Here is a 14,115-nt window from a genome sequence, read left to right as displayed (position 1 = left end):
CATCTTACCTTACCTTACCTTACCTTACACTCACATGCCTTTGAAGGGGAAACATTACTGGAAGATGCCCTGAACTTTGGCTGTGTTTGTTGACCTCTGAAGGGAAGCACTGTATGGTGACCAGTGCTTGTTGACCTCAGAAGGAGAGACATTACTGAAGATGCTGTCAATTTTAGCAGTGTTTATTGACCTCTCATCTCAGTAGCTCTTGACTCAGACATAGCCAGCCTAGGACCTCTTGACTTTGGATTGTTTCCTTAGATACAAGAAACTACATGAACAAAAATACCATAAAGTGATTTGAAAATGTAGTTCGGTATTTTTTGTTGTTTATTCCGTAAGATAAGTGATGAGGGATAAATTTTCTCCTTCCCTCCTTCTCTCCCTCTCTCTGACCTCCTTCCTTTCCCTCTTCCCCCCAGGCCGCACCGACAGCCCCGACAACGACTCAGCGTTCAGCGACAATGTTTCGATGCTGTCCTCGGAAAGCTCGGCGTCCAGCGGGGCGTCTGGCGGTTCCCGGCACGACCCAAACAAACACTTGTCCCAGGTGAGGCCCAGCGACACCAGGGTACACTAGCCTATTAGCTCCTAGACAATAGTATCAGCTGTAGTGGTGTGGGTGCATGCTGTGTGTGATGCTGTGGGGCAGCTTATAGATAGATTAACAGGAGGCCACAGGGGGAGGCAGAGTAGTGGCAGTGTCCCATCAGTCCACCATTGCCAGCCACCTCCACAGTGTATTTTTTTCTCTTACAACAAAGATGGCTTAAGGGCAACAAAAAGAGTGTAGAAAAAAAAGCCCGCTATTCACCGCTCCCATAACAGACAAAAGTAAAGAGAGGTCAATTTCGGGTATGCAGCAAACCTTCTACGTAACAAACCTCTGCTGAACAAAAATATACAACAGTTAATATTATGCTAAATCATTTTATCAAGCCACATAAAACTGCATTCCCACTCTATTATTTGATACCTCTCATGCCATTTCACTTAAACAACTCTCTTGGGGAACAATTAAAGCAGTGAACAATTTTTATTTGCTACAACACTAATAACTTGCATAAACAATACCTGCTGCTTGTGTCAGGAGCCTTGGCTAGAGGTAAGGGGGTGGGGGTAGAGTCACCTTGGTTATGCAGTTCAGTTCTGGTCACCTTGCTATAGAATGGATGTCAGAAAGTAAGTCAGAAGAGGTGGAAGAACCTTTAAAATTCTACTATTACGAGACGTCCTTTTTCTGGGAATTCGTTGGGGGTAGAAGTCACCTTGGTTATGCGGTTCAGTTCTGGTCACCTTACTTCAGAATGGACAGAAGGTTTGCTGTGCCGTGACCACTGGTGCCTGTGTTTACATATGCCTTACTATTGGCCAAGTGAGTACTGTTCATGGTGGAGGTGTGAGGGCCAGGGTGAGGTGTGTAGGGTGTAGGAGGGCCGGCAGCAGTGTGAGGGCTGTGTCATGCTCACACACAGCAATAGCCTATGTTTAAGTGAACCATTGTACTGTTAAGGCTACACTCCATAAGGGAATACAAAGGTTAATTTTAAGATAAACTAATTCCCAGTGCTGGTGGGCAAAGAGGACCATAAAGAATTTCTTATATCTTATAAAGTTAAGTTAAGGATTAAGAATAATGTAAGAGTGTGTGAGGGCAGGGCCTTCACATGGCTGCCCTCACTAATAAAGTTAAGGATTAAGAATAATGTTTGAGTGTGTGAGGGCAGGGCCTTTACATGGCTGCCCTCACTAATAAAGTTAAGGATTAAGAATAATGTTTGAGTGTGTGAGGGCAGGGCCTTCACATTGGCTGCCCTCACCAACACACTGCCAGCAACATTCTCTTTACTGGGAGGCGTGGCATAAAACCTTTGTAGTGTGTCCTTACAACTCTCACCTCAGTAAGGGCCACAGGAGTCTAAACTAACCCCTAGTGAACCTAACAACCTGTGTGTAGAGTGTTGGCCACCCTGTGTGTGTGCACCACTACAACACTGCCACCACTCAGGCCAGGACAACAACCACTCTGGGCTGAGACACAGAAAGGAAGCACAGAGGCCAGGCAGCAGCAGCACCAGAGTTAACAGTTTATGTGGACTGGATCACTGCTGAAGAGGATTCACAGTTCATTATTTTACACACAATAAGTTATTCATCAACTTCTAATTTGATTGCTCCTGGCACCTTGCACCTCAGGGTAGAGTGAGAGTGCTTCCTACCTCTCTGGAGTGTCACATATAAGCAGTGATAAAGCTGTGCTGTAGATGGTTTGCTGTTAGGAGCCCTAGAGTGTTACTTTTCATCCAGCACAAGAGCGGGGTGTTGTGTTCCTGGCGTGAGTGTTGAGTGTAGTGGTGCGTAGAGGCTGTCCAACACTCCCCTGTCCCTGTGTGTGGCTCCCTCCGCCACCCTTTGTTTCCTGTGCATGACTTTGGTGCTTCTTGACTTGCATGGCCGTGGTGGTGGTGGTGGTGGTGGTACACAGACCCTTTTCCTGACGCTGCCACAGCTTGCCGACCTACTCAAGGACTGTGGCCTGGACAAGGTGAGTGCCTGTGTCTGCCCCAAGCCTTTTATGGCCTCCCTCTGGTGTGTGTGTGTGTGTGTGTGTGTGTCTGTGGGTGTGGGTGTATGTCTGTGGGTGTGGGTGTATGTCTGTGTGTGTGGGTGTGTAAACTGTTCCTGTGCCCTCCTCTGCTAAACTAATTCATAATTCATTATTTAATGCCAGTCTCAGCATTATATGAGGTGTCTAGAATAGAAAGTGTGAACTTGACAAAAGTAAGTTTTGAGAAATCTCCATTTCTAAGCATGTTACCCTGCGCCAAGGCCAAGGAAGACACTCTTTTCCTCCTCTTTTTACTAACAAGAAGGCAACTCACCACCTCTCGGCAGGGAAGAAAGGAGCACGCTTATGGGGGGACATAAAACCTCTTTTTCTGTAGGTGGCAACTTTGCCCTTTCTATTCAGGGCACCCCATGTGTACATAAACATACATATGCATATACATTCTACCATTATTTTGAGCCCCTGTATCCTCTAACAAACATGATGACTGCTGTGTCAGACTCAGTGGTCAGAAACTTGTGGCATAACTCAACAAAGAAAGCTCACTCTATAATGATGATGATAATAATAATGCTTCATACCATAATCACACACACCAATGCTTCCCCTACATACACCCCCACCTAACCCCTCCCATCCTCCCCCGCCATCCCAGGTTGAGCAGGCGGCCAAGCTCAAGGCGGAGAAGATCAAGATGGCTTTAGAGAAGATCAAGGAAGCGAACGTGAAGAAGCTGTTCATCAAGGCGTTCACCAACGACGGGTCCACCAAGTCCCTGCTGGTGGACGAGAAAATGACGGTGGTGCACGTGACACGGCTCCTGGCGGACAAGAACCACGTCAGAATGGATCCAAAGTGGGCCATCGTAGAGCACATACCAGACCTGTATATGGGTGAGGCACATAGTAGTAGTAGTAGTAGTAAATATGATTCTAACGACCACAAAAATATATATCAATGGTTTACAAGTGGGCCATTTTGAAGTATATCCCTGACATATATATGGGTGAGTCACAAAGTAGTAGTAGTAGTAGTAGTAGTTATAGCTTGTTATAACTATCATAACTATCATTTTTATTTTTATTGTTTTCTGTCATTCACTTTTTTTCTTTCCATAACTTCTAACTCATTTTATTTATTTATTTATTTTTCTTATACTTCACTTTCCCTTTTTCTCTTTAGATTTTCAGTGAGATAAGGTTTAGTAGTAGTAGTAGTAGTAGTAGCAATAACAACAGAACTACTTAACAATCCCATGTATATATTCTCTCCAATACCAGACATAGTAATGGTATTAACAGCATAACTAACTAACCGTCTACGTCTCGTCTTCTCCTCAGAGCGAATTTACGAAGACGACGAGATGTTAGTCGAGAACCTTCTGCTGTGGACCCGAGACAGCAAGAACAAACTCCTCTTCCTGGAGCGACCTGACAAGTACGACCTCTTCCTGCGCCCAGAACACTACATCCTCATCGGGTCGTCCTCACAGAAGAACGCCGACCTGGACGACGAAGGGAGGAACACTCTGGTGGAGGTGAGGATGATGGGTGAGGCAGTAGAGGTTCCAGTTCTTCTTCATGTTCACTCACTCCCTTTTAACTAACTCCTTTCCTCCTTCTCTCTTCTCTCTTCACCTCCCTAATTTTTTCTCTTCTTTCCTCTCTCTCTTTCCCTCTTCTCCCTTCACCTCTTCATCTCCATAATTTTTTCTCTTCTCTTTCCTTTCTCTCCTCCCTTACTCTTTCCTTCTCTTTTCTCTCCTCTCCCTTTTCATCTCCGTAATATTTTCTCTTCTCCCCTTACTGAAATTGTCCCTCCTCCTCTTCTCTCCTTCTTCCCTCTTCTCTTTTCTCTCTCCACCTCTCCATCTCTAACATTTTCTCTCCTCCCCCGCAGGAATTCTTCTCAAGCACTGGTGTGGGTGTGCCAGAGGTCGAGGGTCACCTATTCCTTAAGTCCGAGGGCAAGAAGGTGTGGAAGAAGTATTACTTTGTGCTCCGAGCGTCCGGCCTCTACTATTGTCCGAAGGGGAAGTCCTCGCGCTCGTCAAAGGACCTCGTCTGCCTCACAACCTTGGAAGTCAACCAGGTGAGTGCGTGTGGGTGTGTGTGAGTGTGTATGGTTGACTGGGTGTGTGTGTTACCATGCTACCAGTGAAAGCCAAATCCATGCCATTCGCAGCAGACGGATTAATCAGTCCCCCTTCCTCTCTCTCTCTCTCCAGGTGTACTATGGTGTTGGGTGGAAGAAGAAGTACAAGGCGCCCACTGATTGGTGTTTCGCCGTGAAGCACCCGCACCTCCAGACCAAGAGCTGCAAGTACATCAAGTATCTGTGCTCGGAGGACCCACAGACGCTCTCACAGTGGGTCATGGGCATCAGGATTGCTAAGGTAAGATTAACTAAGTAGATACAGGCAGGGTATATGCATAGAATCAATAGTAGGCTAACAACTAATGTAGCAAAGGTAAGATTAAGTAGGTGGGTTAAGGCAGTTGATATGTATAGAATTGATAACAGACTGATAACTAATATAACAGAAGTGACCCAAGTATTATAGAACTCAGGAAGGTAAGACTCAGTAGATACAAGCAAGTTATGTATAGAATTGATAGCAGACTGACATCTGATGTAACAAAGTAGCAACCCACAAATTGTAGAAGTGAGAGCAGAGTCACCTGACCTAAGGGTTGGTAACATTGCTAACCTAACTGACTGACAACTTAAGAAGAGGCAGAAAGTAATAAAAGATTGATACCCAAGACAGAGGATTAAGGATAAGAGGAATAGAATAGAAAACGAACAGCTGAGGTAACCAGGCTCTGACACAATGAGAGGATGGAGCAGGGACTAAACTAACAGAGAGACCATCCATAGGGAGTCATGTAGATCCTAGCAGAGCATTACAGTGAGGTGTTTAGAGCATGCTAATGTCACCTCTCATGCACACACTGAGAGGTTCAAGCAGGGACTAAATTACCAGGCAGATAATCCTAGCAGAGTGACAGTGAGGTATTTAGAGCCTGCTAAAGCTGCCTATCATGTACAGAGTGGGCGTCGGTTACTGGACAACTATCGCGCACTGGTCGAGGACTTGGCTCAGGAGGACATCGACATGCTGGCCTCCTCTCGCTCCTTCAGCATCGCCTCCATGGCGGGCGGGAGTGGGGGCGGGGGCGGCCCTGGTGGCGGCTCACACGGCACATCCCAGGCCACCACACCCTCCTCAGAGTCCCGATCGCTGGACTCCTGCCTCGCCCCAAGCCTGGCGGATGGGGATGATGACGCCTCATCATCCGCCGGTTCAAGCTCACAGGACACACCGGTTAACACTCTCGGACGGCGGACGGACACCCCACACAGCGGCGGCTCATCCAGCAGCTCCTCGGGGTGCCTCAGTGAGCGCTCGTGGGCAGGCACACCAACTGGGGAACAAGGGTTTGAGGCGGAGTTTCCTCCCCAGGGCACCATCAAACGCAAGCCTTCGAACAACCCCAAGCTACCACTCACATCAACCACTCGGCTTCTCGTCAAGGAGGTGGAGGGTGAGGACATTGGGGAGAGCCGCGGGGCATCCGTACGGCAGAGTGTGCGTCGGTCACTCTCGGAGGAGGTGAGCACGCTACGACGCCGCACCTCACAGGGCCGTGCCGCATCCGTTACATCTGCTGCATCATCCACAACCACCATACGCGACGAGGACACCCTAGACTCCCTTCCGCTGCCTCCGCCGCCCCCAGAGTTGACCGAGTGCGAGCCTGAGACCCTCCCCCCACCCCCTCCGGAGCTCCTTGCGTCCACCCTAAGCCTCAACTCCCTTCCTCCGCCGCCAGACGAGGCTTCGCTGTCGATCAATCCTGATGATCTCATGATGGCCAGCCTCACATCCCTCCCCCCTCCACCCCCTCCTAGTCCACCAAAGCCGTCTAGTCCACCCAAAGCAACCTCTCCGCCACCCCCGCCACCACATGCAAGCCTCCCACCACATCCTGGAGCGCCACATCTACCCCCGCACGGCCTACCACAGAAACCAAAGGGGGTCGGATCTCCCATTTACCAAGCCGCCAGCCCGCCTACTGTTGCCCCTAAGCCTAGACGGGACTCTGGGGACTCACCCTACGCGGCACCGCCCTTCCTGGCTGAGCTACGAGCGCACACGTCACACACGGCAGTGGCGGCTCTTCCCTCGCATCCCCCTGGCACTGGGTCACTCCCTGGTTCTCCCCCCCACGCCCCGCCCCATCCCCCACACCCCCCGCCACACGGCACTGCAACTCTCAACGGCGGCTGGCACCCAGATGCACCTCTCCCGCCCCCGCCACCCACTCCCCCGCCGCACCAGACCCCGCCACAGAAGACACAACCAACGTACGGACATACTCACTCCCCGCCGCATCAGAAACCACAACCAACGTATGCACACACTCACACCCCGCCACAGCCGCCTCCACCACCGCACCAACCAACATACGGACACACACACGCCCCGCCGCAGCCACCACCACCGCCACACCAACCAACATACGGACATACACATTCACCACCACACCAACCGACGTACGGACACACTCACCCACACTCCCCGCCACATCCGCCACCACCACCACACCAAACACCATACCCTGCACCACCACCACACCAGACCCCACCTCCACCACACCCCCCACCACCGCCACACCACCAGCCAGTCTACGCCCAGCCCCAGAAAAGCCCGCAGAAGAAGGTCAAGCGAATCACCTTCCTCGATGACGTACAGAACATTCCCCCGGCAGCCCCCGCCCCAGAATCACCAACGGGGCGTCCTCCACTGCCCCGGCGCTCTGACTCGACCCGGCTGAGCCACCCCGGACGCCTGGACAGCCCCGGGAACAAGGTCACACCACCGAGGTCGTTCCTGAACAACCTCCAGCGTGTGATGCAGAAGAAATGGCAGGTGGCGCAGAAGTGCAAGGACTTCGACAAGATGCCCCATGAGGTACTAGGCTTCCGAGACCCCATACTGCCCTCGGAGGCGGAGCGCAATGTCGGGGCGTGGATACAGGAGCACTACGGCAGCCTGTACGAAAACCTTTCACCCCACGGCGGCCTCACACATGGGTCAGGGCCGCCTCCTGGGGCCAGCGACGGGGCGGGCCACAGCCACACCCTTCAGCCATCGCCGCCCCCGCACACCCCGGACGAGGCCGCCCGTGCCGCCCAGACCATGCCGGGGCGGAAAAGACCCCCGCCGCCCCCTCCCAAGCGGTCCGACTCCACCCATCTCAGCTCCAGGCAATGACGAGGCTGACCCTAGCTATCTTGTTATACCCCAGGGCTGTCGGGGCACTTAGAGACTTAGCACCCCCCGCCCCATTCCGCCCCGCCCCACCCCGCCCCGCCCCTAGTCTGACTAAGGGTGCACGGCCTGCCTGCCTCCGTGGCTTGAGAAGTCAGTTGCGTATTTCCATTTGCATATGAATTTATATTTCTTAATGTTCTTATCGGTGTGAAAAAATTTATGGTAGTGTTAAGAGCAAGTTGGCTGGTGGTGGGACGGTCCTTCCAATGGTGCTACAGTGGCAGGTGAATGCAGCGAACACGGCAGCGGAGTAGTATATCGGCCGTTCCGGGACGATTACATGTGTGTGTGTGTGTGTGTGTGTGTGTGTGTGTGTCAGTGTTGATGTGTGTGTGTGTGTGTGTTGCCAGTTTGCCACACCGCCTCGAGGCCTCACAGATAAACAAAGTGATGACTGTAGTGTTTGTGTTGCGCCAGTTACACGAAAAACAGGAACCAGACAGATTAAAAACTAAGGCATAACAGAAATAACCGAAGCCAAGGAAGTGATACACGAGATATGGTTTGTGTTGCGTGAGTTACACGGAGACGAAAACATGAACTACGTAGATAAATAAAGGAAAGCACAAGAGGAATGACCGATGCACAAATTGAAGGCAAGAAAGCAATGCTGGAAATCGAGAAAATGAGAACTAGGAAGAGTGTACGTAAGGTGTGAGAGGAATGACAAGTGCACAACTCGAAGGCAAAAAAAGTAATACACGAAATAATGTTTATGTTGCGTCACGCTAAAGAGAAGACTTGTAAAATATGTATAGCAAGTTTATGCGTAAGACAAAAGACAGATGCATGAAAAAAGGAAAGACATTGAATAAAAAGTGCATGAGATTACGTAGATAGGATTTTGAGGATGCGAGAGACATGTCAAAATATGAAAGTAGAAGATTCGCAGAAGGAAAAATAATTTGCAAATATGAAAGATGAAATGAAATGTAAACCAAATATATCAAGTATGTATATATGACATGAGGCTACATACATAGTTACTGAGGGCATGATAGAGACTTACATAGAAAAAACAAAGCAGGAAAAGGAAAAAGGAAAGCCAAATATATGTTAAAATGTCGAAAGGAAACATTGAAAAAAAGAGAAATACAAGTTGAAAAAGAAATGTGTTAAAATGTCAAAAAGAAATTAAGAAAAAGAGAGCTGTTGAGTTGAAAGTCAGTTATATTAAGATAAATTGAATTGAAAAAGAGAAATACAAGTTGAAAGCCAAAATATTGAGACTTTGAAACAGAACTAAAAAGAAGAAAAAAAAGTATTACGTGTTGGAAAAAGAGAAATACGAATTGAAAAAGAGAAAACAAGTTGAGAAAAGAAATATGAATTGAAAAAGAGAAATACAAGTCAAAAGCCAAAATATTGAGACTGAAACAGAACTTTAAAAAAAAGAGAATATTATGCATTGAAAAAAGAAAAATATGAATTGAAAAAGAGAATTACAAGTTGAAAAAGAGAAATACAAGTCGAAAGCCAAAATATTGACGTCGAAACAAAACAAAACAAAACAAAAAAGAGAATATTATGCATTGAAAAAAGAGAAATATGGATTGAACAAGATAAATACGAGTTGAAAAAAAAATTTGAATTGAAAAAGAAATACAAGTTGAAAAAGAGAAATACAAGTTGAAAAAGAGAAATACAAGTCGAAAGCCAAAATATTGACGTCGAAACAAAACAAAACAAAAAAGAGAGAGAGAGAGAGAATTACGCGTTGAAAGCCAAAAGTGTTATTGGTGTATATCGTACTTGGGGTTACGTAACGTGTGGCTAGTTTTTTTGTATGTTTTCTAATGTGTGGTGGCGTGGGTGGCTGGCTGGCTGGCCGTCGCGTAGCTGGCAACCACGAATAAGGACTTTCAATGAGGCTTCGTAGCGCGGCAAGGAGCGCTTCGATGGAAAGGAGAAGATTTTTTACGATTTTTACCGTACGAGACATTATTATTATTATTATCATTATTTTTTTTATTTTATTATTATTATTATTATTTTTTTTTTCATCAATGTTTTGGCTGATGATGCTGATGATGTGCATATAAATAGCTATAGAGTTATTATATATATTATTATTAAAAAATGTGTGTTCTTACTGCTTACTATCTATCTTACAGTGTTATTATCTCTCTCTCTCTCTCTCTCTCTCTCTCTCTCTCTCTCTCTCTCTCTCTCTCTTGACATTGCCATAACTTTGAATGCATTTTTTTACAAGCATTTTTAATCATTGCATTTTATTGTGTATATAGTTCTCTCTCTCTCTCTCTCTCTCTCTCTCTCTCTCTCTCTCTCTCTCTCTCTCTCTCTCTGTTCTTCTCTTTTTCCCTTTCTTCTCATTTCTTTCTCTCCTTCTTTCTTTCTCTCTTTCTCATTCCCTTCCTTTCCTCCTCTCTTTCTCTCTCTCTCTCTCTCTCTCTCTCTCTCTCTCTCTCTCTCTCTCTCTCTCTCTCTCTCTCTCTCTCTCTCTCTCTCTCTCTCTCTCTCTCTCTCTCTCTCTCTCTCTCTCTCTCTCTCCTCACATCACCCATTCACTCATCCATTCACCCATCACACACAGTCCCTCCATCGCCTCATCCTTGTTTACTTAAAGAGTGGGACCCCAGAGTAAGGGTGTCCCCAGTACCTGTATATATATATTTTTTCAAGCTATTGTTGCGTCACATTGCTGCTAAATTACGTACCTGTGTATCTGTTACCTGGTGAGGCGTGAGGGGGGGGTGGAGTGCCCTTGGTTATGCAGTTTAGTTCTGGTCATCTTACTATAGAATGGATGTCAGGGAGTAAGTCATAAGAGGTGGAAGAACCTTTAAAATTCTACTATTATGAGACATCCATTTTCTGGCAATTCAGTGGGGGTAGAGTCACCTTGGTTATGCGGTTTAGTTCTGGTCACCTTACTGTAGAATGGATGTCAGAAAGTAAGTCGTAAGAGGTGGAAGAACCTTTAAAATTCTACTATTACGAGACTTTCTTTTTCTGGCAGTTCGGCGGGGGTAGAGTCACCTTGGTTAAGTGGTTCAGTTCTGGTCACCTTACTACAAAATGGATATCAAAAAGTACATCATAAGAGGTGGAAGAACCTTTAAAATTGCTATTATGTGACCTCCTTTCATACGGCTAGGCACAGCAACACTCACACTGGCATTACGTACAATTAATTTGACCAGGTTCGTATATTTCGTCTAGACAATTCAATATTCGTATTTGATATTTGTTGAAACTCCTTGCTGTAGTTATGATTAGACTGTCTCATTTCCTCCTTACAAGTGGCATAGTTAGGGGAGTGGCTGAGTAACCCATAGAGATACCTTCAGCCCTGTCGGTTAATTCTATGACAAAGAGAATGATACTTGATGTTACGGTAAATTTGACAAGTCTGTATCGTCACGCAGCCCCTGTGGATAACTGACAGACCCCATTGATAACTGACAGCCTCCATGGATAACTCCCCCCCCCTTACACCCCCCTCACCAGCAGACCCCAAGCTACCCAACCGTTCCTTAATCATTACCACTCAAAGGCAGCCTAACAGACCCATCTTTTGTATATACTTCACTCGTTCCCATTAAGTTAGTGCGTTACTACAGGAAGTTCTAATTTATCATCGTTTTTTTAGTGTTTTTTCTGCCCCGGCAAACACTCGTCATACACAACCAAATAACAACATCAGGATCACCTTCATTATGTGGATGTATTTTCTTCTGTACTTTGGTTTGTTGACACTTTAGACAGAAGCCTTCACAGTGCCTAATTTTTTGTGTGTTTTGTACATTTTCTAGTCTCATTTAGGCTCTGAAGGCTCACTCTGTCTGCCCTTCCCTCCCTCCTCCTCTCCCTTCCTCCCTCTCTTCCTCCTTACCTACCTACCTCCTCCATTTCTCACCTACACCCCACACCAAGGAGCTAAATTATGAAGCCATCCCTTGATTTTCACAGGAGTTATAAGACCCATGAAAGAATAGATGCCAGGAGAGAGCACGGCTGTCTTTCCTTCTTGAACTGAGCTAAACTTGGAACAGAGAAGGGAGCAGTTAAGAGTATAGTGAATTTATGGCACAAAGTAAAAGAATTATGCTGAACAGAATTTATGGCACAAAAGTGGAAGAATTTATGGCACAAGGATGAAGAATTTATTGCAGAATTTATGGCACAAAGTAAAAGGATTATACTGAACAGAATTTATGGCACAAAAGTGGAATTCAATGCACAAAATCAGGATATATATACATACTTTCATTTTTAATTATTTTTTTATTTAGTTTCTTTATTTTATTGCCAAGACAAAAAAGCAAATCCACAAATACCTTAAGCTGTGAGAACCAAGGGATGACTGTCTTATTATTATTATTATTATTATTATTATTATTATTATTATTATTATTATTATTATTGTCACCATCCTCATCATTCCCATCATCATCATCATTGTTATCCTGTCTCTATCCAGTACCATCATCACCACAACTTTTGAACTGGTCAGTGTATCATTATCATTATTATTATCATTATTATTATTATTATCATTATTATTATTATTGTCGGTCAGCGTCCCACAACCGAAAAACTGGTGGCTCTTGGGGTGAATTTGGGTGACGTGTTTCTCGAGGCCGTTTGTCCAGGAATCCACGGCCAACTTCCACAGTGTACAGAAATTATATATATACATACACAATAAAAAGATATCTCCACCCCGTCTGTCATTACTACTACTACTATGCTATATTTCTCCCAATGGATAACTTATATATTACTAGACACCTCAACTACTACTACTACTATGCTATATTTCTCCCAATGGATAACTTATATATTACTAGACACCTCAACTACTACTACTACTATGCTATATTTCTCCCAATGGATAACTTATATATTACTAGACACCTCTCCACCTGAAGTTGACCTCTCGTGACCTCTCATGCTTTTGCTAGGGCAGGGTTTGGCAGGCTAATTTTTTCAATGTTCTTTGTTGTTTTTTTGCCCTTCAGCTGCCTCCCTTGATAGAAAAACTACTACTACTACTACTTTTACTATTGTTATTTCCTACAAGGTATGTATGGACAGAGTAGACGCCCTGAAAATGTGTAGAAAGGACACAGTCTCCTCCCTCCATCTGTAGCAAGAGATCCTTCAGCCCAGCATCAGTTTTGAGGGAATCCAGGGCTCCTGCAAGGCAAACAATAGTAAAATACACGTTATGAAGCCTAGGAAGTAAGTTTAGGATAAGAATTTGGCCCATACATTCCATTCTTTTTAAGGCAATTTAATAATAAGGGTACCATTAAAAGATTCTTCAGCCCAGCATCACTGTCTTAAGGGAATCCAGAGCTCCTGCAAAGTAATTAATAGTGAAATACACGTCATACGGGCTAGAAAGTAAGTATAGGATAAGAATTTAACCCATATATTACATACATACTAATACAATTTAATAATAAGGGTAACATTGAGATTCTTCTGTCCAGCATCACTGTTTTAATGTTATCCAGAGCTCCTACAAGATGAACACTAGTGAAATAGACATAATAAAGCCCAGATAATGAATTTTAGACAAGAATTGAACCTGTATCTTCCTTTCATATTAAAATTTAGTACGAAATGTAGCCAGAGATTCTTCAGTCCAGCATCACTGTTTTAAGGTAATCCAGAGCTCCTGCAAGATGAACACTAGTGAAATAGACATAATAAAGCCCAGATAATAAGTTTAAGAAAAGAACTGAACTTGTATCTTCCTTCTTGATTGAAATTTAGTAGGAAATAGGCCTATAGCCAGAGATTCCTCAGCCAGCATCACTGTTTTAAAGGAATCCAGAGCTCCTACAAAATGAACACCAGTGAAAGACATAATAAAGCCCAGATAATGAGTTTAAGACAAGAACTGAACCTGTATCTTCCTTCCTGATTGAAATTTAGTAGGAAATAGGCCTATAGCCAGAGATCCTTAAGCCCAGCATCACTGTTTTAAGGATATCCAGAGCTCCTACAAGACAAATATTAATGGAAAACACTTTATAAGGCCTAAAAAGTAGGTTTGAGATAAGGATTCAACTCGTATCTCCATTCCTTATTAATATAGTTTATTAAAAAGGAAATTCGTGAGCGTGAGGTTGGCAGCTTTGAGTCCCACCAGGAGAAAAATGGATGATATTCGTGTTTCTTTGTCTCATTAACGCTCTTCTTGTATCTATTCTTTCTTTTTTTGTACATT

The 14,115-nt window shown here is 45.2% G+C and overlaps 1 protein-coding gene and 1 long non-coding RNA gene across 10 annotated transcripts in view; one reads left to right on the top strand and one right to left on the bottom strand.

Moving 5' to 3' along the window:
* The window catches only part of LOC126985981 (abnormal cell migration protein 10-like), an 89,130-nt gene extending 79,697 nt beyond the window's left edge, over positions 1-9,433 (top strand). For 8 of the 9 annotated variants that reach the window (XM_050841670.1, XM_050841668.1, XM_050841676.1 and 5 more), the window contains exons 6-12: positions 423-550; positions 2,486-2,545; positions 3,225-3,462; positions 3,910-4,106; positions 4,469-4,660; positions 4,797-4,964; positions 5,622-9,433. In XM_050841670.1, coding sequence (XP_050697627.1) covers positions 423-550; positions 2,486-2,545; positions 3,225-3,462; positions 3,910-4,106; positions 4,469-4,660; positions 4,797-4,964; positions 5,622-7,850 — 3,212 coding nt within the window. In that variant the 3' untranslated portion in view covers positions 7,851-9,433. The remainder of the gene's footprint in view (positions 1-422; positions 551-2,485; positions 2,546-3,224; positions 3,463-3,909; positions 4,107-4,468; positions 4,661-4,796; positions 4,965-5,621) is intronic. The other variant, XM_050841669.1, reaches the window with a different exon arrangement.
* An 888-nt stretch (positions 9,434-10,321) lies between these two features.
* Positions 10,322-13,300, bottom strand: LOC126985984 (uncharacterized). Its single transcript, XR_007739232.1, has 2 exons — positions 10,850-13,300; positions 10,322-10,711 (listed from the first exon to the last, which is right to left on the bottom strand). It is a non-coding gene; the product is annotated as an uncharacterized LOC126985984 (long non-coding RNA).
* Between the last annotated feature and the right edge of the window lie 815 nt (positions 13,301-14,115).

The sequence above is a fragment of the Eriocheir sinensis genome, chromosome 60, assembly GCF_024679095.1.
Source record: "Eriocheir sinensis breed Jianghai 21 chromosome 60, ASM2467909v1, whole genome shotgun sequence".
In the NCBI taxonomy this organism is placed as follows: Eukaryota; Metazoa; Arthropoda; class Malacostraca; order Decapoda; family Varunidae; genus Eriocheir; species Eriocheir sinensis.
This window is presented reverse-complemented; position numbering and strand designations above follow the sequence as displayed.